The sequence below is a fragment of the Aquarana catesbeiana genome, linkage group LG03, assembly GCF_042186555.1.
Source record: "Aquarana catesbeiana isolate 2022-GZ linkage group LG03, ASM4218655v1, whole genome shotgun sequence".
NCBI classification, from domain to species: domain Eukaryota; kingdom Metazoa; phylum Chordata; class Amphibia; order Anura; family Ranidae; genus Aquarana; species Aquarana catesbeiana.
Genome location: NC_133326.1, coordinates 569087975 through 569114067, shown reverse-complemented (window position 1 = coordinate 569114067; position 26093 = coordinate 569087975). Strand labels below are relative to the sequence as shown.

Sequence of the window (26093 nt, the reverse complement as noted above, 5' to 3'; positions counted from 1 at the left end):
TATGTAGAACATTTTAGAGTTTCCAGTAAAGCAAAGGCTATAACCTGTCGCAACCAATCAGAATTCGCCTTGAAAGCTAAGCTGATGTAGTTACTGTCCTTGGCCCTTTACATTGTGAAATCTTTTTGAAGGTGACATTTTCAGTTTTATGTTGCATTGTTTGCCACTGAAATAAAGCTATGAAAGAATTCTGTTGTAGCAGAGGCAGAATTCTTTATAAAATGCTGTTTCCTGTGTTTGTACCATTGTATCATCCTTTGTGTTGCTTTTCTTTGCCTTTATTGCTGTCATCTTGTGTGTTTTTTCATTTTGCTATTTTGTATTTACTTTTTCCATTTTCTTTTCTTTTCTATTAATCTGGATCATGTGCATGCCTGCTTGTCTCCTTTTTTTGCTTTTTCTGTCGGGTCTCCTCGTAAGCCATGTGAGGAGGTCCTGATCCGTCAGAACTCTATGATATTCTGGGAGTGGGATGAGGGCTTCCTCGCTCAAGCTCGGCCTCCCAAAAAGTCCTTCTCTGAGTGCTGCCTGGTATGTTGGCTTTACTTACAGCTGCCTCTTGTGTTGCTGCATGCAGTCATCCCTGAACTGTCATTGTAGTCCTGCTATATAGATGGGCACGCAACGCTTTGTAGTCTAGAAGGCTTTGAACCCGCTGCTGCTTTTTTTTTTTTTTTTTTATCCCTCATGAAAGGATTTTGTTTTCAGCTTTGTAAAGCTTTAGTCATAGATTCATTGCTTTGTTCACCTCTGGAAAATAATTACTGCAGATGCGTTGCATTTATTCTAGGCAGAAGTGTTGTACCTACATGCTGTGATGTCTCTTACTTCTGGGAGAATGCACACACAACAAATGTAACCGTAATAGCAAGGCTTGTCTCTTAACCGTCACTTGGTGTGTTCACTCGACAGTTGCTGAAGCCGTGCACTTCGAGCCATATCAGATTGTAACACCAGGCACAGAGGCTGCATGGCCTACCACACACTATCTGTATATAAACTGGAGCAAGGAGACAAATTGGGACGGCCACCCATCACAGACCATACGATTGAAGTGTAAATCTAACCAAAACTTTTTTTTGTTTTTAAGAGTTAGGAAAGTCTAGAATTCCTGTTCGATTTTTATTGCTCTCTGTGTCCTTGGGGGAGATTTTCCCTCATTTCCTGTATGGTGACACTATTAGTGAAGGGAGGGTACATTTCTCTAATGGAGTGCCAGTTAGAAGTAAAAATCCCAACAGGAGTTCTAATCCTTCCCAACTCTATCCAAAACCTAATAATAATTTGGCTAAACTGACCAAGTAATGATTTAATTAGCTTTTTCTTTTTTTTTTTCAAGTTTGAGAGGGTTATAACCCCTGGCAGTTTTATTTTTTTACCATCTGTGTCCCATAGGGGAGATTGCTCTTACTTTTCCATAGTCCTAACAAAGTGAGAATAAATTCCTTCAAAGTAAGGAAAATCTCTGGTTGTCACCAGAACTAGTGTCTCCATTAGAAGATTTCCCCTCTGTTCCTCTTCTGGTGACAACGCAAATTTGGGATTTTCTTTCACTCTCAGTGAACAGGACAAATAGAGAGTTAAATCTCTTAAGAGGGATGCAGGCAGCAATAAAACCTGAGAGGTGTTCTAATCCCTCTCTACACCAAACTTTTTAAAGTTTTGGATAGTTGTACATAAAGCAGAGCTCCACCCAAAAGGGGAAGCTCCGCTTGTGCGCAACCCCCCCTCCACTGCTACATTTGGCACTTTTTGGGAGAGTAGGTACCTGGTTTTGATAGGTACCCACTCCCACTTCCAGGTATAATCGCCACAGTGATCTGAGTATTTCCGGCCCCAGTTCCAAATCGCATGTCAAGTCGCCCCCTACTGTCTGCAATGGAACCGTTCAAATCGGTGCAACTCCGACTTTGCGGTGCTGCACCGATTTTTTTTTTTTAAAAAAAGGTTACTGCACTACCTTTTTTTTTTTTTTTTTTTTTTTTTTTTTTTTTTTTTTTTTTTTTACGATATTTTAGATGCGACTTGCATAGACATCTGTGCATGAAGTGGCACAGATGTCAGCCAAATGGTACCTGAAATCGCACTGACCTGTTACTTTGAAATCATGCTACTTCAAGTGAAGTAGCGCGATTCCATAGTAGCATCAATGTGAACCAGGGATAGCTTGCCATGCAAACTTATTATACTATTGTAATTTTATCAAGTCACAAGGTGAGGGGCTACAGCAAGGGCTCATTTATGTCAGACTTTTGTGAACCCAGACACCAGGATTTACAGGATTATGTCGTCTTTGGGCTGGTCTCTCAGTCCAAGAAGTAGTGACCCTGTATGATGCCTGAACAAAGATGGCTCCATCCTTCTGAAAGAAGAAAAAAGCTGATCAAGGCATTTTTAAGGGCAGTTCTGTGAAATGTAATACATATCTAGAAGTGTTGCAGTGGAGTCTCCTGCTCAGCGGGGAAGCTGAGCAGGCAGATGACAGATCCGTGTCCACTCCACGTCTGCAGAAAGGACACAGCCTACTCTCCTATATGGGCGGTCAGATGTAAACAGACCGCCTGTCCGTTTAAACCTGACTGCCATCCGATCCGCCAGGCGGATGGGGAATGGATCCCCAGCCGTCTGTTTTGATCAGATGTCGGCCGGTGTCAACAGACACATGTCCATTAACACCCGGGGATCCATAGAGGAGACTGAAGGGTCCGATCTATTAATACTTTATTCAGAATGCAGACGCCCTAAGGCCCCTTTCACACTAGCAGACTGATCGGGTCGACCTGTCAGATTTCCAGGAGGATCCAATCAGTCCACTAATGTGAAAGGGGCCTTGGGTATCTGCATTCTGAATGAAGTATTACCCTACATTCACAGGTATACGCTTTTTTGTAGAAATACACTACAGTCCATTTTAACATGGTTTCCTATGGTACATGTTCACATCTATGCATTTTTCAGCCGGTGCATTTTTGGAAAGGGTCGGGGACTTCTTTTTTTTTTTTTTTTTTTCCTGCAGCAGAATGCGTTTTGCATGTAATAGACTTCAATGAAACGCAAGTGTTGCATTTTTGATGAGCTTTTTAATGCTTTTTTCGTTTTGTGTTTATTTCCTCTTTTAAAACATTGTATATATATTAACCCCCCCCCCCCCCCCCCACCTTCTGGGACACGCACCTAGTCTCAGAAGATGGTAAGACCATTCAAAAAGCGAAGCGCGACCCGCGCATGCGGAGTAGTAAACCGCCTGTGAAGCCTAAAGGCTTCACTGCCAGTTTCCCTTAGTGAAGATCCTGGCACCTACACCCGAAGAATTGGCACCCCTGCATTAAAGAATCGGCTCGGGGTGACATCGCTGGATCCCGGGACAGGTAAGTGTCCTTTTATATTAAAAAACAGCTACAGTATTTGTAGCTGCTGACTTATTTTTTTTTTAAACCTCTTTAAACTATAAGTAAAGGTAAAACTTTTTTAGTTTGGAAATGGATTAGAACACCTGGCAGTTTGTATTGCTGTCTGTGCCCCCATTAAGGAGATTCACCCTCTGTCTGTTTGTCCTGTTTATCATTATCATTAAAAGTGAAAGTAAAAGAAAATCTCAAACTTTGGGTTGTCCCCAGAAAAGTAATATAGGAGAAATCTTCCAATGGGGACACGGTTCTGGTGACATGGGGGTCCCCAAGGGACTCCCTTAATTTGCAGGGGTTTCCTCTCACTTCCTATGGGACAGGAAGTGGAACTGGATGTCAAATGGTCAGTAGATCCAGCAGGCAGCTAACATTATATGCAAACCTAGCCTTGTTTTGTCCTATCCCAGATGCTTTGTGTATTCTTTTAAAGTGTACATAAACAGTAACACTGAACTTCTCTTCTTTGGTCCATTAAATATACTATTGGAAGTGTTTTGTTATATCTGATTGCAAAAGAAATAAAAAAAAATACCCATTGATAATAGAATTTCAGCCCAGGGCTTACTTTGTTTTATTTCAGGGAGGGTAAATATCCCTCCCAGTCCTTATGTTGAGACTACAGATTAATTCGCCTTTATGTTGTGTAGGAGTGGTTAAGTCATTTGACTAAAGAAAGCTGGGCAGGGCTGACACCACTCAGTCTACAAAAATGCTGTGTGTTGTCAGCCCACAATAAGACTCAGGAGTGGATTGCATTTCTGACAGATCAATGGATATTGTTTTGTACTTGCAGGGTCTTTAAAGGGATAAAAACTCAGTGTCTGCATGTACTGCAGAGATGTACTGCACATGTTTTTATTTTTTATTTTGTCCTGACATACACTTTAAGAAAACTGATCACCCTACTGAGCGATAGGTGAGTTTAGGAAGAGGCAGCATTAAACTTATAGGAAAAGTCAAGATTTGCACATAACTTCAGCTGCCTGCATCAGTGGATCTGCTGATCATTTTACTTCATATAATTAATTGAAGGTAACCTTTACGTATGTATATTTACATCAGTTTACATACCCCATGTTTGTGGCAGGTTTAGTTTGTTTCCTTGCTCCTGTTTTATGTGTCATTCCCCATGTAAGAAGCATTAGGGGGATTTTAAAAACAACCGGAATCCTAGAGAACTGAGTCTGGAAAGTGTTGGAGGGAGACGATAGAAAGCAAAAGCAGGATTCTTCTTTAACAAAGTGTTTAATCTTCCTTTCCTATAGAAATATATGCAAGAGGCAAGATGCCTGGGCAAGACAGTGAGACAACCCAAACTCTCTGATCTCTCCCCTGCGGTCATAGCCCAGACCAACTCCAAGTTTGTTGAAGGGTTGCTGAAAGAATGTCGGATGAAGGTAAATTCTGCATTTTAAAGAATGTGAACGTGTCAGTGTAAACAATATTGTCAAACTATTAAAGCCCTAAAAAACATGCACCTAAAATTCAACATTTCAAAATTCAAAATTTGTTTTTGTTTTTTTTGCTTTATACAGCAACAATCTAAGTAGAAAATCCCATCCCCTGCTAGCATATTGCAGAGAAGGACCTTCGCTCTCTGTGTAGAAGCAGTGGTCTCTCTGCAAAAGTCTAGCATGCCCCTTACTGAGCCAGAGCTCTTCAATCAGCAGGGAGCCTAGGTTTTGATGGTTTCTGAACTATAGGTCAAGCTCAGCAGGGGACATATCAGACCTCAGCAGAGAGTCTACTGCTTCAACACCTTCTCTGTAGCAAGCTGGCAGAATTCTCTTACTCTGGTAAAATTAGCTCTCACTTCCTGTTTTGTTGTCAGGAAATGAAGGGAAATCTCCCTAACAGGACACAGACTGCAATAAAAAATGACAGGAGGTTTAAAGCTGAAGTCTATTATAAAAAAAAAAAATTATAAATACTGTACATACACAGCGATCCTTACTGTTGCACTGAATGGCGTGAACATAATGTGTCATTGCCAATCAGTGCATTAATACTCTGAGCCCAGGCTGGCTCCCCCCAGGGTAATGGGCACATGACAGCCTGGGCTCAAGAGAAGTGGGTTAAAGATTCTGGCCATCATTCATCCTGGAATACTGAGGACACCTAGTGGCAGAAAATAATTATTACAGGGGTAAGCTCCAGAGTAAAGGTAAGTATTGGAGCAATTTACTGGTATAAACTTTTTTATTTTTATAGCTGGAGTTTAACTTTACATATTTCCTTCACTATCCAGTAAATGGGTTTTCTTTCTAGTTTTGACTATAAACCTATTTGAGAATTAAAGTACTATAGTAAAATAAAAGTTGTCTATCGCTGACCACACTGATGTATGTGTAGACAAAACGAATGCTTGTGGAGAAGATGGGTCATGAGGCCGTGGAGTTGGGTCATGCTGATGCCAACATAACTGGATTAGAAGAAAACACTCTGATAGCCAGTCTGTGTGACCTGCTGGAGCGAATTTGGAGCCATGGCCTTCAGGTCAAACAGGTAACCTTCATACAAAAAGTGTTTGTTTTTTGCTTTTATGTTTACTTTTCTGCTTTTTTTTTTTTTTTTTTTACTTTTCTGCTTTTATGTTTACTTTTCTGATTGTGTGCCTGATGCGGATTTGCAGTACAGAGAGCTATTTTATGGGCCTTATTTATTGGACCAATGTGTTTACACTTTGAGAAATTGTTTATTGGGATGTAGTTATATATTTTTACATTGGTTTAAAAATATCTGGACTTTTATTTATTCACATGTATTTGTTATAAATCTATTCAAGTGATTTCAGTTGCACTAACCGTGAGTAATTGTGCTGATATTTTTGATGGATTCAATTTTATTGTAGGATTTAAAATCTCATATCTTTTGACATCATTGAAGCACATGAGACCTATGGACTGACATTTTTGAATAGTCCATAACCGCCCCTCCAATTTCACCTGGTGCTATTCTGGTACAGGATAGATAATGAAAGCAAGCATCTGATTGGATGTTCTGGTTGACCAAACATTTTGCAATTCAAATACAGTAACTATACACTGGAAGTCCAAAGGTGATCACCACACCTACTTCATGCTAATACGTATGTTTATGGGACTATGTGACTCAAAGTTTATTTCTTATACATGTCATCAAACATTTTATTATAGTTTATTTGATTTCCAAAGAAATGATTCAATCAATAAATGCAACAGTCGTGGATATTGTGTATTACATAATCTCTAGGGCTCCACGGATTGTATAAGCTTCAATATCAAAGTCCATTTGGTGAGATCACTTGATCATGTGCCTATTATCAGTCTGCTATACTATATATATTACTGTCCTCTGCCAATGTGGAATTAGTTTGCTGGTCTTCTTGATAAAAGGTATACATATCTGAAATAGACGTATTGTGCAGTTAATTAAAGCAGTGTTTCTCAACTCCAGTCCTCAAGTACCCCCAACAGGTCATGTTTTTAGGATTTCCCACAGATGAAACTGCTGTGGTAATTACTAAGGCAGTGAAACTGATCAAATCACTTGTGAAAAATAATGGTAAGCCGGAAAACATGACCTGTTGGGGGTACTTGAGGACTGGAGTTGAGAAACGTTGATTTAAAGTGTATGTCTAAAATAAAAAAAACGCATATCTGGTACAGCTCTGCATTACATGCATATTTTGCATGTCTGTAACCATGTCAATACTGGGTACTTTCACCCCCTTCCTGCCCAGGCCAGCTTTCAGCACTGTCATATTTTGAATGACAATTGTGCGGTCATGCAACACTGTACCCAAACTAAGTTTTTATAATTTTGTTCACACAAATAGAGCTTTCTTTTGGTGGTATTTTAATTACCACTGGGTTTTTTATTTTTTGCTAATGAAACAAAGTAAGACAGAAAATTTTTGGGGAAAAAATGTGTTTTTCTTTTTCTGTTCTAAAGTTTTGCAAATAAATAATCGTTCTTCATAAATTTAGGCCAAAATGTATTCTGCCACATTTCTTTGGTAAAAATAACCCAAATCAGTGTTTATTATTTAGCCTGTAGGAAAGTTCTAGAATCCAAAAACTATGGTATCTGGAAATGAATCAATCCTGAAATACTGATGGCCTATCATTTCTTGAGGCCCAAAAATATCTGGACAGTACAGATATCCCCCAAATGACCCCTTTTTTGGAAAGTAGTCCAAGGTATTTAGTAAGAGGCATAGAGAGTTTTTTGAAGTTGGCATTTTTTGTCATAATTTTTTGGAAAACAAATTGCATTATTTGTTATTTGGAGTCATTCATTGTTTACAATTGTCATGTGATCTTCTGTGATTGGTCACAGTGTTCACATAGTACCAGCAGGGGGGCTGGTATATTGATCAATCATAGTCGGTGACAGATCACGTAATAGTGAAAAGGCTCATAGGAGATGTAGTTCTGGGACAATGCCTACGCCAGTAGCAGCTTTGCTCCAAGCAGCTGCCCCTGCTAGCTTGGTGACGATGTCCCAGGGAAAATTAAAAGTGGTTACTTATTATAGGTAAGATAAAAAAGTGCTGGAGGAGGAGATTTGGGGGTAATTTGGCTCTTGCTTGGATATAACCCTTTGTGGCTATAGTGACTGGCTTTGATGGGCTTTTTTAAACCAATTTCTTGCAGCATTATCTGTGATAATTTTGTATTGAACTGTTTTTGGATAACTATCAACATAACTTGTTGAATTGATTGTGACATTGTTCTATGTGTGATCCACAGAAACTTGACGATTGTCTATGGCTTTGTGATCTGAATAATATATGCACAATGCCTATGAGTGTATGCACTATGCACTATGCACCTGGGTTATTAGATGAGCATTTACTCTTTGTATTTGTTGCTAAAGTAACATTGTGTAAAGTTTGTACAATCAGATTATAAAAGTAAGTGGCCAGCTTTAAAAAAAAAAAAAAAAAGTATCAGACACTGATAAGCTGTCTGATGTGTTTACTGAAAACTGCATTTATCTATGTATTGCACAAATTTGTATTTGTGTTCTCTGCAGGGGAAGTCTGCTTTGTGGTCTCATCTGGTACATTACCAGGACCGACAGGAGAGGCATGATCGCAATTCTGAATCTCCAGGTACATGTGCCTTTGTTACTCAGCCTGTCACCTACTTTATTTTGCCAGAATATTTCAGCAGGAATCTTTCCATTGGATTATATGTGCATCTAACATATTATGCATTTTATTCCTGTAAAGGCCTCCCTTGTGTAAACATCCAAAAGGCCCGTGACTATTGCTGGGCGCTGTTGTGATGTTGGCAGCTGCAGTAGACTCTTAGCTGTCAATTACATTACACACTATAATATTCATCATCACTCCTCCCCAAACTGACACATGAAAGGTTTTGTGAGGATGTAGGAGGAGGGTCAGAGCAGCTGGGTCAGCACAGCCAGTAATTGGACACTCCCAGAGGGCTATGATTCTCCTGGAGTATTTGGGTTTTCTAGCAAGCTTGGAGCCACATTTAAGCATTTATTTAAAGAAAAACTGCAAGTATTTAAAATACTTGATTTTTCTGTGTTTTATGTGCAATATTTTAGTCAGTAACAGGGTATCCTTTTTTTTTTCTTTTTTACCTTTTTTTCTTTTTTACCTCTTTTTATTGACGATGGTACAAAAAAATGTTTCAGTACAATAACAGAGTATCTTTAAGGTGCCCTTAGACATTGAATGATGTATTGTTTTAATTCTCATTTGAAATTTCAGTTACTCTGGCCTCAGAAAGAAGAAAATCAGATACGTATGGCGTATTACCATCATTACGGGTGTCACTGATCCAGGACATGAGGTGTGTGAGTGACAGCGGGTTCATTACTAGAAACATACTTTACTTTATAAAGGACTGTCATAGCATGCAATGTAATCCAAAACGGAGATAGAAGTGACTTTTGCATTCTGCTTACATGTTGAGAATGTTACAACTCTTGTTTTGACTTTGTTGTCTTTTAAACTGTTGCATAAGATTGTAAATACTGGGTTGACAAAAAAAAAATGTTCTGATTAAGGCTTCATGTACACAGGATGTTTTTACGATCTCTCCTGAACGATTTAGCTTGACAGATAGATAGTAACCCACGTTTAAAACCTCTGTTTTGCCTCGTTTACATGCCGTGTTTTGCCGCATTTTGCATTTAGAAGCGTTTTAAATTTTTTTTTTTTTAAATAGCCAAAAATGTAAATGAAACGCAGCTAAATGCGAGTTGACGTGTTTAGCTGCGCTTATAAGCGCTTGGCGCTTCAAATGCCTCTAAACTCAGCTTCTGAACCCATTTTTTTTTTTTTTGCATTCCAAAAAAAGCCTCTAAACTCAACTGCCTAGAAATGACTGTAAACAACCCTGTGTACATGTACTGATAAGATAAGAGGAGAGTTCAGGGGCAGCTGAAAAAAATGCCCAACTGCTCCTAAACGTCCGTTTAGCAGCAGCAGTGTACATGAGGCTTAAAGATACCTTTCTACCGCTATCACTTTTTCTATTTTTTTTTTCTTCTTCCTTTTTCCTTTTCCTCTCCCATTCTATTTGTTTTTCTCTCTTTATCTTCTCCCTCTATTTCTCTATTTTTTCCTTTTTTTTTTTTTTTTTTTGTTCCTTTCTTCTCTCCCCTGACCCTTTCTGTCTCCCATCTCCTCTTTGTCTTCTCTTACTTTCCCTCCTCTCCGCTTATTCCCTCACCTCTCTCTCCCTGTCTCCCTCCCCTCCTGTCTCCATCTCAGTCGTCCTCCGTCTGTCTCCCTGCCCCTTTCCCTCTCCAGCTCTCTCCCCCCCTGCCCCTTTCCCTCTCCAGCTCTCTCTCCCTGCCCCCTTCCCTCTCCAGCTCGCTCTCCCTGCCCCCTTCCCTCTCCAGCTCGCTCTCCCTGCCCCCTTCCCTCTCCAGCTCGCTCTCCCTGCTCCCTTCCCTCTTCAGCTCTCTCTCCGCGCCCCCTTCCCTCTCCAGCTCGCTCTCCCTTCCCTCTCCAGCTCGTTCTCCCTTCTCCCTTCTGCTCACTCTCCCTTCCCTCTCCAGCTCGCTCTCCCTGCCCCCTTCCCTCTCCAGCATGCTCTCCCTGCCCCCTTCCCTCTCCAGCATGCTCTCCCTGCCCCCTTCCCTCTCCGGCTCGCTCTCCCTGTCCCCTTCCCTCTCCGGCTCGCTCTCCCTGCTCCCTTCCCTCTCCGGCTCGCTCTCCCTGCTCCCTTCCCTCTCCGGCTCGCTCTCCCTTCCCTCTCCGGCTCCCTGCTCCCTTCCCTCTCCGGCTCGCTCTCCCTTCCCTCTCCGGCTCGCTCTCCCTTCCCTCTCCGGCTCGCTCTCCCTTCCCTCTCCGGCTCGCTCTCCCTTCCCTCTCCGGCTCGCTCTCTGGCGCGCTCTTGTGCTCTATCTCGCACTCTCTCTCTCCTCTCCTTCTCAGTATCCTCTTCCCTCTCCTTCCTGCACAGTGCTGGCACTTGTCAAATCAAGAAAACGTAAACAGAACTCGCCTATCCCTCGAGTTGCTGATCAATGCTCAGTCGTTGACCATAAATATTTGAAAACTTGTCATAATAAATTATTCAGAGTGCAGGCCAGGCCATTATAATGTGAATGTCTAGTATATAAAATTACAGAAAAGCTAAAATAAGACCGTGTAGATTCTTTCATGGAGAAGCTGGAATTCTGTCAGCCCAGCCACGAACCAGTGAGGCATTTTAAGAGCAAGAACACGTCCATTCATTGAGGACAGATGTTAAAGCAAGTCAGAACCCATCTAATTTTTGGGCTGGAGGACATTCAGCATCATCTATCGCTTTCCTCCCCAGCCTATTCTTTTCCAGTATTGAATTTCAATTATTTCAATCATGGAGGCTCAGTCACACATGGGTATTTCCAAGGACAGTCTCCTCCTCCAGACTGACATCCATCCATCAAGGAATTTTGACAATTTCCATAAATCTTTTCAAAAGCCATCCCACTGCTTTAATCAGGTCTGAGGGCTCTGTAAAGGATTACTAAGGCAGGGGGCTGTGATGGTTTCAGGAAGCTATGTACAGCACTATGCCAGCCCCTTCCACCAGCCATCATCTGCCTTCATTGTATAAAGAACAACGAGACCCAATTATGACATCACTGGGCCTTAAATACGGTATAGGGTACATGCACAGTATGGCATTTTTACCTCCTAGTATGCCCTCCTCAGACCATGCAAAGTTCATGCTTATCTCTCATCGCTTTGTCACTGCTGCCACATTCTCCCAGTTGATTTCCGGTGCAGAGTTTTTTGTCTTCAGCCATTGGTTTACCATGGATGACGTAACTCATCACCCTGCCACTCGGCTCCCACTCTTGTACAGTGTACAATCCCAGCCCCCTTCTAGTACACTGCGCATGCACTGCAGTTGTAAATTAACAGAAAGGGAAAGAGGTTTTATGGCAAAAGAAAAAATACAAAGTCTGTATTGCCATAAACTCTGTATAACTGAGGTCTAATGTGTTTTTTTTTCTCACTGGAGAGTTTTTGTGTTTTTCCCTTATAAAGTAGATCTAAGTCTTTAGGCTATTTGTGTGGTTGAAGGAGGCTTATAGACTGTAGCAGCCAGCACTCGCATCCCTTAATTTAAAATGTTAATTCCTTAATTAGCAATTTCAGTCTTGCACGGCAGAGCCTCCTATTAACGCAAAATGGCCCCCCACATCAAAACCTGCAAATAATTACATTAGGACGGGGCGGGTGAATGTTTTGTAGTTTATTTGGAAAGAAGAAAACCGGGATGCACAACTAAATTCTAAAGAGAAACCCACACAGGGACAATCAAGATGTGAACGTATGAAGTATAAAGTTGTTGGGGGGGAAATAAACTTTGAAAAACTCCCTGCACAAGTTTACATTTTTTAATTGTGTTCAATTGTATCAAACGCGGTGGGATGAACAAGGCACAGTGTGAGCTGGTTGATGTAATATTCCAGGTGATAAATGACAGCAAAGTTCACGCATTACAATTTAAAAGGTCAGTCCAACCCCAAGCTTCATATTTCCAGGGCTGGCGCCACCACTAGGCAAACTAGGCAGCAGCCTAGGGTGCAGCCACAGCCACTAGGGGTGTTAAAATAATCGGCAAAGCAGCAGAATCGCAATGGCATGCCCTGCCTCTCCTGGCATCTTCCCGTCCCCCTCCTTCAGTCAGAGACACCCCCGCCTGTATAATGCACACCCCCTCCTGTATACTGTATATTGGGGGCGTTACATTGGGGGCATTACACTGAGGGGGTTACATTTGCGGGGGATTACAAAAAATTTCCACCTCCACCGTATACATGGGCAGGGCAATGGGGGTGGAGTCGGGGTGGAGAGCAAAATGAGGTTTCATCTAGGGTGTCGAAAATCCTTGGACCTGCCCTGCATATTTCAGTCTGGGTTGGGGGCTGAAAACAACATTTTAAAGGGAATGTGTAGTGGCTTTTATATAATTAAATAATTTAGTTGGGGAAATATGAAATGGACCGCCAACAGATTGCATTTTGCTTAGCACCCATAATGCTCAGGGAATCTTGTGTAATGTAGCAAAGATAACATCTGTCACTATCATTAGTGCAACAGTTTTTTCTTTTCAAGTCCTCCCATAACATAGTTTGAAATGAATGCACCCTGTTTGTGATCAGCTGCGAGAACACCGGCAGGGGTTCCCATGATTAGCACGGAGTAGGCAGTCCTATTGAAATCAATGGGAGGCTGTCGGCTCCCGCAGGTAATCATTCAAGCAACAATCAAATGCGAGCGATCGGCTCTGGGTGCAGACTACCTGCATTCAGGGCAAATCACTTGCGTGTGATCGTGCGATTACCCTGTTGATCCTCCCAATAGATGCATGTTTCCATTTCCTGTAACATACCAAGCTGTCCAGCAAAATTGACTGTTACAGGGGTTGGGACACATCATATAACACTGACTGGGGTGCCTACAAGAGTCAACATTTACTCAAACATCCCCCCCCCATAGGAAAAAAAGACCTGTTTTTGTAACTGATGAAAAGTTTGTTGGATTTCTGGGCTTTAATTTCATTGTCACTAAAGTCTACTTAAAACTACATCATAATCATAGAGTACAGGACACAGGCTGGATATTCATAGACTCTGGGTCATTGGCTGCTATATTCAGGCGATTGGACACTGGCTAAGCTATTGGGTCTTGAGCGTCCCCCTATAACTATCTGAGAGACCTCATTATTTTTTTATTTTTTTTGTGTCCTTAGGTGATGGTCCTCTTCTCCCCTATGGAGAAGTTTTTCTAGGCTTAAAAGAGAAGTATGGGAATTCGTTTTTTTTTTTTTTTAGAATTGTGCTTGCCTAGGTGGATTCAGCATCGGTCCAATGCTGCATCTGTCCCCCGCCGGCTCTAACACTGATAACCGAGCGTGAGCAGGGATCTGGGGACGGTCAGTCAGCTCTCTATTCTGCCCCCCCGCACTCACTGGAGCGCTGGGCTGTGGAAGGGGTGGTAGTGGCCGGCTCAGGCTCCCAGCAGCTCGCTGGGAGCCTGAGCCGGGTGTAAGTCCAGGCGTGTGGGCAGATCCCCACCATATGTTCATGATTTTTCCTGAGCCTTGACCGGTGTTCTGCCAAGAAAGTTCCCCTCGGTGGATAAGGACCCCCCTCTACTGCACAGGCGCAGCGCTTGCGCAGTAGGAACAACAAGGAAGCTGCCGAAAAGAGCCGAAGCTGAACACCTGAGTCAGCTGTACACGGCGCCTGCGTGCGAAGACTATTTTAATAAAAAAGAGTTTGTAACAGGCCGCTCACCACGCCTCGGGCACGGCCTCGCTGCGCTCGGCATATTATTCTAACTCTATGTCCACTTGGATGGTGGGGCTTTAACGTGGACACAATGGGTAGAATGTAGTGCGCAGGCACCGTGCACAGCTGTCTGAGGTGTTCAGCTTTGGCTTTTTTCGGCGGCTCCCTTGTTGTTCCTACTGCGCAAGCGCTGCGCCTGCGCAGTAGAGGGGGGTCCTTATCCGCCGGGGGAACTTTCTCGGCAAGACACCGGCTCTTTGACCTCAGCCAACAGCGGGCTCTAGCTGGAAACCGGTCACAGGAGTGCAGAACGAACTGTACTCTGCACTACTGTAATCCACAGAATTGCAGCCAAATGAGCTTTGGCTGTACTTCTCTTTTAACCAATGTCTTTGTTTTGGATTCTTTAATCAACCCTTTACTGCCTTCTACTATACCATTAGAAGCAGTGCATCCAGATCAATGTAACTTCAGTAATACCTTTGGAATCATTCCTGGACTCCATCTATATGTAAACCAAATTACTAAACTTTTCACACGTTTTAGGCTAGGTTCACACTGCTGCAGTGCGAATTTAGCGTGATTTTGTTTCGATTGCATTGCGAATTTGCCCTTTGCGAATTCTATATGTGTTCTTGCGATTCTACTGCAAATTTTGCAGTCTATGGAGCTGAATTCGCATCGCACACGGATCAAACTCGCACAGGACCTTTTTTCCCGCAGGTTATATTCGCAACACATTGATGTGAATGGCACTAATGTTAATCTATATAATTTAAATGACTTGCGAATTTGAGCGATCACAATGGCTCAAATTCGCAATAGAATTCGCAGCAGTGTGAACCTAGCCTTAAAGTAGTTTCAACAGACATTTTCAACATTTCTAAAGCTGCAGGTTTCATTTAAATGAATTCCTGTGATCCTTTCATGAGGGTTTTTGTGCAGGGGCTTCCTGTTATAGGGTGACAACACTGTGTCCCTGGTTCCAAAATGTGCTCTTGCATTGTCACCTGCTTTCCCAATGAAGACTACAAGCGGCCATGCTGGCGCACATTGCACAGGCCTCTGTTGTCACTTTCAGGAAAACTACTCCGAGGAATAATGTGCATCTGATGCTGAAGTTTATGTAGACAAGAAGTTACTGCAAAAAGACCATAGGTTGTCTGCAATACTGATATGGAACATTAGATTAACCACTTGCTGACTGTAGGGCGTCATATGACGTCCTTGGCCTGCTGTGGTTATACTGGGATGATGCCTGTAGCTACAGGCGTCATCCTAGTATCGGAATTTTCAGCGGGCGATTCTGCAGGGGTTTTCCTCCCACCACCAGGAGCTCTGTGGCCAGCGGTGACAGCTGCACAACAAAGATAGAGAGGAACTGACATTGTTCCTCCCACTCTGTGACCCCTAAAACTGGAAGCGGCGAGGATTTAGTCACTTCCGCTTTCGGCTGTTTGTTTACCTGGCCGTCAGCAGCCAAAAAAAGCAGCCGATCAGACTGATCAGCTGCATTGGCAGCCATAGGAGAGATTTGGGGTCTAATAGACCCCAGGTCTCTCCAAAAAGAGGACCTGTTAAGACCATGCTGTCACAGGGGATGTTGTTCATTGCTTGTGACAGCAATAAAGTTAATGCAAAAAAAAAGAAAACCATGTGAAAAAAATAAATAATAAACTTTTCTTTGAAAAAAACTTAGTGTTCCCATCCCCCCATGCTTATGCGCACATGCGAAAGCAAACCTAAGTCCCACACATATATGTAAACGGAGATCGCACCACACGTGTGAGGTATCATCACGAATGTTGGAGCAAGAGCAATAATTCTAGTGCCAGACCTCCTCTAACTCTAAACTGGTAACCTGTAAAAAAAAAAATTAAAGCGTCGCCTATGGAGAATTTTAGGTACCATAGTTTGGTGCTAATCCACAGGCATACGCGGTTTTAAATCGTGACATGTTCAGTATCTATTTACTCTGCGTAACCTCATCTTTTACATTTTACCAAAAGAAATGGGTAGTATGTTGTGTTTGTGTGCAATAAAAAAAATTCATTAGAGTGTATTTTTCCCCAAACAAATTTGCCTTTGAAACAACCGTTGAACAAATACCGTGTGACATAAAAAATTGCAAAACCCATATTTATCTAAATGGCCTCTGTGTGTGTGTGTGTGTGTGTGTGTATATTTTTTTTTTTTTTATTATTATTAATTTTTTTTTTTTTTTTTTGAGGCTCTAAGTAATTTTCTAGCAAAAAATACAGATTTTTACATGTATGTGAGAAGTGTCTGTCAGAATTGGCCCAATTGGCAAGTGGTTAAAGAAATATATTTTATAAAACAATTACCGTATTTTGACACACAGCACTTTAGACAGCTAAATGTCATCTTGATACATTTTAATGCTGGTAAAATACTTCTTGCTATCCTTTTCCAGACATATCCAGAACTTGCGTGTTATCAAGACCGATGTTGGACGAGCTCGAGGCTGGATCCGGCTATCCCTGGAGAAGAAGCTGCTGTCTCAGCACCTCAAACAGCTGCTGACCAATCAGCCTCTTACTAAGTGAGTGTCACTGTCATGTGGGATATGCTCAGTACACTGTGGAGAAGGGGGTCCTGCCTACAGCAACTAAATAAATCATGACATTTTTTAGATTCAGATAATTATAGCACTCAGTCACTGTAGTATAAGTGTTCTGTACATTAATGTTGGGAATACACTAGGCACATTTTCATCGGATGTGACACAAGTTTGAGCATCAGCATTAATCTGATGAGAGATCAATAGTGACCTTTTCGTAGTGCTGACAGTAAAACTGGCCCTGGTAATCTTTCACAGAGCCGGAAAATTGCTGTCATTATAGGAAAAAACACTTGGAAAAGTGATGATCAGCCAAGAGACTGGAACAAATCATTCTACTGATAGAGTAAAATGTTCTAATTGGAGGAATATTGTGGCCAGTACAAAAACTTGGTCAAGGGTGATCAGAGAGACCGTGTAACTTTACATGTTGTTATAGTGAGAAAGGACTAAAGCTGGCCATAGATGAATAGCTTTTCAAGTGAAAATTCTTAGCAAAAGTCTTAAGCTGGCCATACATGGATCAAACTTTGGCCGGTTCAGCAGGGAGTGGCTGAATTTTGATCCATGTATAGGCAAGGGTGGTTGTACAGAAGTCGATCTACTGATCGAGTTCTGTACTGCTGCTCTGTTGAATTTTTACTGCTTGATTAGCGCCACCAGCTATAGCCGACAGTGCTGATCATTGTATTCTGATGGCAGGAAACTGCCTGTCCAAATACAATTGTGCAGCGGGAAGGCATTTGTGTAGCCCGCTGGTTGAATAAAAATGACTGCCTCAAAAAAAAATGACTCTTCTATGGCCTACCTTAGGAAAATTTTCAGAACAATCACAGAACAATATGCTGTTCAAAAGATTTTGTTTGCGTTTAACATTAGATTTTGGAATTAATTGATTTTACCGCGCAAAAACCACATACACTGTTAGAAGTTGATTCGTTCTTTGAATGTTCTTGCCACTGCGGTTGAAAATGAATGTTGATTTGACCCACTAATCATTAGAAAGTAGAGGTACACGATTAATCGTTAAAAGATCATGATCCCGATTCAACCACCCTCACAATGCTAATCAGCTGTTTCCGCGATTCTATGTAAACTGTGCAGAGCCGAGCTGTCAAAAAAAAAAGCGAATAAATGTTTATCAACATTCCTCAGCGCTGAGAGATAGAGAGGAGATGCAATGTATCTCTCGGTTCTTTTAAATGAAAGGAATGAACTTTGGTCGGTAGATGAGGTCAGTTTAACCACTTAAAGACCAAACCTTTTTCTGACATTTGTTGCTTACAAGTTAAAATCAGTATTTCTTTCTCGAACATCACGGGACACAGAGCCACAGTAATTACTGATGGGTTATATAGGGTATCACTGGTGATTGGACACTGGCACACCCTATCAGAAAGTTCAACCCCCTATATATTCCCTCCCCTTGCAGAGATACCTCAGTTTTTACGCCAGTGTCTTAGGTGATGGATGTGTAAAGATGTCCTGTGCTGAGCTCTAAAGGGAATCTGATATCCTATACTGGGGCAAGCCAGGCAGACGGGAGCCATTCAAAGTGTCCTTTCTAGGCCGAATTGAATGGTACCCGGGCCTCGTGTCTGAAGAAACGAGGTTTTACCTGTAACACTTCCCTTTTTAGAGAGCTGGACCCCGCATATTAGAAAATGGTTTTCTAGCCTAATTTCTAGCCGGGTGCTTTACAGGTCCAGAACTGCAGGATCCCCCTATTCGTAGGGGGCCCCAGTCTCTGACGGTTTTCTAAACGGAGCCCACCGTGAGAGGTGAAGATTGGGTCTGTGTAAATTGAACCTTGCGGCTGGATAAGGTAAGAGGAGATTCCACAGAATTTTTTCATTCTAGTAGGTTTTCTCCTTTAAGGTAAATGCATGCTATGCCTATTGTGACCACGGGGGGCTGCCAAGAGCACAAACCTTGTCATGCCAATGTCCGTCTCGGTGTTCATGCTTCACAGCGTCTCCCGGCTCAAGGTAGGATGGATGCGGGGATTTCTCATGTTTGGATGTTCCCCCCCAGGCTAGGGGGAGGCCACAGGGGTCTAGACAGCGGTTATACCGCTCGGGCACCCCCCCCCCACCCCCACCCACCGCCATTGCCGTTTTCAGGCAGGCCCATCACCGCCGGCCTCTCTCCTTCCTCCCCCTCCCCCAACCTTCCTCCATAGTGTTTCCGGAGGGTCGGCCAGCGCGGGAAGCGCTCGTTTTTTCTAAATTCGAGCGGGGGGGGGTGGGCGTTAGAGGGGGGGCAGGACGGCAGCACAGGTGCTTAGACTCCCGCTCAGGCCAGCTGCAGGCTATTAAAGCACTCTGTACAGGTGCACACAGCCTTCTGGAGAGACACAGAGCTGACGGTCGCATGTAAGGTGGGACACAGGCATTCTCCTAGGCAGCATTTACTAAGTAACACCAGACTGAGCATTGGGTAGCAGGGCTTTTAGCCGGACTACATCGCTCAGCAGTCAGTGTTCATTTGTGATACCTCCACCTTGTTGCTTTGCACTATGGGTAGAAGAGGTTCAAACACCCCAAGAACCAGAGACACTAGGGGATCTCGTTCAGGTTCTGAGGACCCCCTGTCAGCAGCATCCTCCCTCCCTGAGGGGCCAGGGACAGCTAGCCAGGGAGAGCCATTGGGGCCAGGGGCTATACCTGCCTCCAGCACATCAGCCCCTGTATATATTACACAAGAGGTGTTTTCCTCAGCTATTAATGGTTTAGAGGAAAGATTAATGGCCGTAATTACAGCTTCACTCAGTGGAAGAAAACGCATTAGGCCTTCCTCTGTTTCCCGAAACCTTCAGGAAGAGGAGCTCAGGGATAAAGGAGACGAATCCCTTTCAGAGGATCAGGATGGGACGGATGATTCCTCTTCAGGGGAATCAGGTGGAGAGGGACCCTCTGCGACTTCCCAAGAGGAGAAAGTCTTAGTACAGATCCTTACTGGATTGGTTCGCTCCACATTTAAGTTGCCCGTACCTGAAACTGTTAAAGAATCCTCTTCTGCTTTGGGGTCACTGAAACCTTCTCAAGCAGCACAGGCTTTTCCTGTTCATAATTTACTTGAAAAGCTCATTTATTCTGAGTGGGATCACCCAGACAAACGTTTTTTTCCGCCAAGAAAGTTTTCAACACTTTATCCGATGGAAGAAAAGATTATTAAAATGTGGGGAATACCGGCCATTGATGCTGCCATTTCCTCCGTAAATAATAGTCTGACTTGTCCTGTAGACAATGCTCAGATGCTCAGGGATCCTGTAGACAAGAAGATAGAATCCCTATTGAAGGATGTTTTTTCCTTGGCAGGTTCAGTGGCTCAGCCTGCAGTAGCAGCGATTGGAGTCTGTCAGTACCTAAGAGACCATGTTAAGCCGGTTATCAAGGTATTACCTGAACAGCAGGCCCAGGGGTTTGCTAACCTTCCTGCAGCCTTATGTTACATTGTTGACGCCATCAGAGATTCTATCGTGCAAACCTCTCGTCTTTCTCTGGAGTTGGTGCATATACGTAGAATCCTATAGTTGAAAAATTGGTCAGCCGAAGCACCATGTAAGAAGCTCCTGGCGGGGTTTCCATTTCGTGGTGAAAGGTTGTTTGGAGAGGACTTGGATAGCTATATCAAGAGAATCTCTTGTGGGAAAAGCACTCTCTTACCTGTTAAGAAGAAGAGTAAGCGTCCCTCTTTCAAACGGACTCTCTCCCCAGCGCCTGGGGCTTCAGCCTCCAGGCAGTCTCGACGGCCTCCGTCTGGGTCCAGGGACAAGAGTCAACCCCAGGGACAGAAGAAGTCCTGGGGGAAGAAGCCTACTTGGCAAAACACTAAGGCCTCTGCATGAGGGGGCACCCCCGCTCGCTCGAGTGGGGGGAAGACTGCGGCAGTTCTCAGGGCTCTGGCAGGAGGATTTCCAGGACAGATGGGTAATCTCCACGGTAACCTTTGGGTACAAGCTGGAGTTTCAGGAATTTCCCTCTCGTCGGTTCCTCAGATCAAGTGTTCCCAGAGACCCAGAAAAGAAGCAGTCGCTCCTTCTAGCGTTAGAGCGACTTTTGTCGCAGGAGGTCATTATGATGGTTCCCGCAAAGGACCAGGGATTGGGGTTCTATTCCAACCTGTTTACGGTCCAAAAGCCAAATGGGGATGTCAGACCCATTCTGGATTTAAGGGATCTGAACCGATTCCTAAGGATTCAGTCCTTCCGCATGGAATCAATTCGGACAGTAGTCTCCACCCTGCAGGGAGGAGAATTTCTGGCATCGATAGACATCAGAGATGCATTTCTGCATGTGCCCATTTTTCCTGCTCATCAGAAGTTTCTGCGCTTCGAGATAGGAGGGCGCCATTTCCAGTTTGTGGCTCTGCCTTTTGGGATAGCCACTGCACCTCGGGTGTTCACAAAGGTCTTGGCCCCTCCTCTGGCCAGGTTAAGGGCCCAGGGTATAGCTGTTATAGCATACCTAGACGACCTACTACTAATAGACCGGTCGGTAGCTTCCTTGAATGGAAATTTGAGGACCACAGTCCGGTATCTGGAACACCTGGGTTGGATCCTCAACCTAGAAAAATCTTTCCTAAAACCAGTAAGAAGACTGGAGTATTTAGGTCTGATCATAGATACAAGCCGGGAGAAAATATTTCTACTGCAGGCAAAGATCACTACTCTAAGAGAGCTGATTCTGGCAGTCAGGGCCAAGAAGGGTCCTTCTGTCCGCCTTTGTATGAGACTACTAGGGAAGATGGTGTCTTCATTCGAAGCAGTTCCCTATGCTCAGTTTCATTCAAGAATGCTGCAACACAGTATTCTGTCGACCTGGAACAAGAAGGTTCAGGCATTAGACTTTCCGATGCACCTGTCGCAGGCGGTGCGTCAGAGCCTCAATTGGTGGCTCATACCCGAAAACCTGCAGAAGGGGAGATCCTTTCTACCCGTTACCTGGACGGTGGTAACAACAGATGCCAGTCTGTCAGGTTGGGGAGCAGTTCTGGAACAGTCTGCCGGTCAGGGGATATGGTCCAAGACAGAGAGGACCTTACCCAGCAACATTCTGGAGATCCGGGCGGTATATCTAGCCCTAAAAGCCTGGACTCTCAGGTTACAGGGCTGCCCGGTCAGGATCCAGTCCGACAATGCCACAGCAGTGGCTTATGTCAATCATCAGGGAGGCACCCGGAGCCGAGCTGCTCAAAAGGAGGTGAACCAGATCTTAGTCTGGGCAGAGATGCATGTGCCATGCATATCGGCAGTTTTTATTCCAGGGATAGAGAACTGGCAGGCGGACTATCTAAGTCGCCAGCAGTTACTCCCAGGGGAATGGTCTCTACACCCCGACGTCTTTTGGGCCATATGCCAAAGATGGGGGGGTCCCAGATGTAGATCTCTTTGCATCCCGATTTAACAAAAATTTCGACAGATTTGTGGCAAGGGCGAGGGATCCTCTTGCTTGCGGGACGGATGCGTTGGTGATTCCGTGGCATCGGTTCTCACTGATTTACGCATTCCCGCCTATTCTGCTACTGCCACGACTCCTTCGCAGGATCAGGCAGGAAAGGAAGTCAGTACTTCTGGTAGCCCCCGCTTGGCCCAGAAGGACTTGGTATGCAGAAGTAGTAAGGATGACGGTAGGTTCCCTGTGGACCCTACCGGTATGCCCAGACCTGTTATTTCAAAGTCCAGTGTTCCATCCTGCATTACAAACGCTAAATTTGATGGTTTGGCTATTGAGACCCACGTTCTGAAGAGTCGTGGGCTTTCAGGTCCTGTCATATCTACCTTGATCAATGCAAGGAAGCCAGCTTCCAGGATGATTTATCATAGAGTCTGGAAAGCTTATGTATCCTGGTGTGAATCCAGAGGTTGGCATCCCAGGAAATATGTCATAGGTAGAATTCTTGATTTTCTACAAATAGGATTAGAGATGAAGCTGGCCTTGAGTACCATCAAGGGCCAGGTCTCGGCTTTATCAGTATTATTTCAACGGCCACTTGCTTCGCATTCTTTGGTCCGAAACTTTATGCAGGGGGTGATGCGTCTTAATCCTCCGGTTAAAGCGCCCCTAAACCCCTGGGATTTTGAACTTGGTCCTGGCTGTGTTACAGAAACAATCTTTTGAACCAATAAGTCAGATTCCTTTGGTCTTGTTGACAAGGAAGTTAATTTTTCTGGTGGCCATCTCTTCTGCTAGAAGAGTTTCAGAATTAGCAGCCCTTTCCTGTAAGGAGCCTTATTTGATTATACACAAGGATAGAGTGGTACTGCGCCCTCATCCTAGTTTTTTGCCGAAGGTGGTTTCTGATTTTCATTGAAACCAGGACATTGTTCTGCCTTCCTTTTTTCCAGATCCCTGTTCTCCGGAAGAGAGATCACTACATTTATTGGATGTAGTAAGAGCAGTCAAGGCCTATCTCGAGGCAACTGCTCAGATTCGCAAAACGGATGTTTTGTTCGTGCTGCCAGAGGGTCCCAATAGAGGACAGGCAGCGTTGAAAGCTACCATTTGTAAATGGATTTGACAATTGATCATTCAAGCTTACGGTTTGAAACAGAAGATTCCTCTGTTTCAGATCAAGGCACATTCCACAAGGGCTATTGGTGCTTCTTGGGCAGTGCATCACTGGGCCTCGATGGCTCAGATCTGCAAGGCCATAACCTGGTCTTCAGTTCATACATTCACCAGATTCTATCAGGTGGATGTGAGAAGGCATAAGGATATCGCCTTTGGGCGTAGTGTGCTGCAGCAGCGGAACAGGGTCCTCAGGTCTGATTGCACCTTACTTGGTCCTGGTCCCCCCCCCCTCAGGTAGCATTGATCTGGGACATCCCATTGGTAATTACTGTGGCTCTGTGTCCCGTGATGTTCGAGAAAGAAAGAAAATAAGATTTTTTAAAACAGCTTACCTGTAAAATCCTTTTCTTTCGAAGGACATCACGGGACACAGAGGTCCCGCCCCTCTTCTAATACACTATATTGCTTGGCTACAAAACTGAGGTATCCCTGCAAGGGGAGGGATTATATAGGGGGTTGAACTTTCTGATAGGGTGTGCCAGTGTCCAATCACCAGTGATACCCTATATAACCCATCAGTAATTACTGCGGCTCTGTGTCCCGTGATGTCCTTCGAAAGAAAAGGATTTTACAGGTAAGCTGTTTTAAAAAATCCTATTTTTTTGCTAGAAAATTACTTGGAACCCCCAAACATTATAATATTTTTGTTTAATAGAGACCCTAGAGAATAAAATGGCGGTAGTTGCAATATTTTATGTCACACTGTATTTGCGCAGCGGTCTTTCAAATGCAATTTTTTTAAGGAAAAATACACTTCAATTAAAAAATAAACCGTAAGGTTTTTTTTGTATAATGTGAAAGATGTTATGCTGCGAGAATTGTGAGAGAATCGTGATCTTTATTCTAAGCAAAAAAATCATGATTCTCATTTTATCCACAATCATGCAGCTCTTTTAGAAAGATGAACAAACTTTTTTTAGACCATTCGCTCGCCCTCTGGCCCGCCAGGCCCCCCCGGCCCCCCCTCAGCCCTGCACTCCTGCACTTACCCCATGCAGGTTACGGCGACTTCCTCCCTCCGTCTCATCCGTGTCATCCGTGGGAGGAGAAACAGGAAGACATTGGCGAATATTAATTTGCTAATGTCACACAAAAGGGTGGGCTCAGGGCGCAGTGCTCTGCATCCTGAGCCCACCCTTTTTTGAAGGCAATTGGAGCCTCAGGCTGTAATCGTGTGCTTAAAAAAAAACAAAAAAAAAACCCCATTGAAATCCATGCGTTCGGCACCCTGCATGTAGATTAGGGGCCAGACGCATAGATTAGGGGGAGGTGCGCTCCTAATGAGCGGCCACCACTGCTTAGCACAAAAGGTATTCACTTGTCTAATCTATCGCATATCCTAAAAATAGGTTAAAACCATCTACACCGTAAGTACCACTAGCACCATACAGTAAGAAATAACAAGGGATTTAGATCAAAAAGTAGTGACCAGTATGGATTCTTGACCTGCCACATTGCTTAAACTACTTCCAGACCGCCCACAGCACATTTTCTGTGGCAGGGCGGCACGGCTGCGCGAAACTACGTACCTGTACGTCGTTTCCTGCACTAGCCTGCGTGGGGGCGCGCGCGCCAATTGACCAGCGGGGGAGCCAATCAGCCGGACCAGCAGACATCGCGATCGCTCCCCAGAGAGACAGGATGGCGGTCTGCTGTTGTAAACAAGGCAGATCGACATCCAGTCATTATGAACAGAGAGATCTTGTTTTCCTGCTAAGCAGGAGCATGGATCGCTCTGTTCACATAGTGAGTCCATCCCTGATACAGAAATCACTCCCAGAGCACACACTTAACCCCTTCCTTGCCAGTGTCATTTATACAGTGACCGTGCATTTTTTTTTTTAGCACTGACCACTGTATTGGTGTCACTGGGCCCCAAAAAGTGTCACTTCGTGTCAGATTTGTCCACCGCAATGTCGCAGTCCCGCTAAAAATCGCTGATTGCTGCCATTACTAGTAACAAAAATAAAAAGTCCATAAATCTATCCCATAGTTTGTAGACACTAACTTATTGGGATTTTTTTTACCAAAAACATGTAGCAGAATACATATTGGCCTAAATTAGATTTTTAACATTTTTTTTTTTTATTGGGAATGTTTTAAAGCAAAACGTAAAATATTATGTTTTGGGTTTTTTTTGTTTTTTTTTTTCAAAATTATCTTTTATTTAATTACATTGCAAAAAAAATAAAAACCACAGAGGTGATCAAATACCACCAAAAGAAAGCTCTATTTGTGGGGGGAGAAAAAAGGACATTAATTTTATTTGGATACAGCATCACACCACCGCGCAATTGTCAGTTAAAGTAACGCAGTGCCTTATCGCAAAAAATGGCCTGGTCAGCAGGGGGGTAAATCCTTTCGGGGCTGAAGTGGTTAAACTGATACGGATCTCTAGATAATAAAATGTTTACAAGGACAATTATGTTGGACCTTAGTATGGGGGAGACTTGGGGAAGGGTAAAGGGGGTGAAATGGGTATACTGGCCTCCTCTAGGGGGGGGTGTATAGGGTACAGGTTTAAATTAGCAAAACATTCCAGGTGCATCTTACAGTTATTTATCCTTAGAAATCAGTCTGAATATAGTCCAATTCAAGCATGCTGCAGAGAAGGACCCTTGCTCTCTGTGTGGAAGCAGTGGTCTCTTTGCATAGGTCCAACATGCCCCCTGCTGATTCAGAGCTACAGCTCTCCAGTCAGCAGGAGGCATGAGTTTTACTGATTGGAAAGCTGTAGCTTTGACTCAGCAGGGGCTTGCTGGACCTTTG

At 43.7% G+C, this 26093-nt stretch overlaps 1 protein-coding gene and 1 long non-coding RNA gene across 5 annotated transcripts in view; one reads left to right on the top strand and one right to left on the bottom strand.

Moving 5' to 3' along the window:
* DENND5B (DENN domain containing 5B) overlaps positions 1 to 26093 on the top strand; it is a 176176-nt gene that overhangs the window by 114638 nt on the left and 35445 nt on the right. For 2 of the 3 annotated variants that reach the window (XM_073621860.1, XM_073621858.1), the window contains 5 exons: positions 4673 to 4804; positions 5760 to 5912; positions 8427 to 8505; positions 9136 to 9217; positions 16603 to 16731. In XM_073621860.1, coding sequence (XP_073477961.1) covers positions 4673 to 4804; positions 5760 to 5912; positions 8427 to 8505; positions 9136 to 9217; positions 16603 to 16731 — 575 coding nt within the window. Of the gene's footprint in view, positions 1 to 420; positions 532 to 4672; positions 4805 to 5759; positions 5913 to 8426; positions 8506 to 9135; positions 9218 to 16602; positions 16732 to 26093 lie in introns of all 3 variants that reach the window. The other variant, XM_073621861.1, reaches the window with a different exon arrangement.
* LOC141132903 (uncharacterized) overlaps positions 1 to 26093 on the bottom strand; it is a 98334-nt gene that overhangs the window by 56004 nt on the left and 16237 nt on the right. The gene's annotated exons all lie outside the window — the stretch shown is intronic.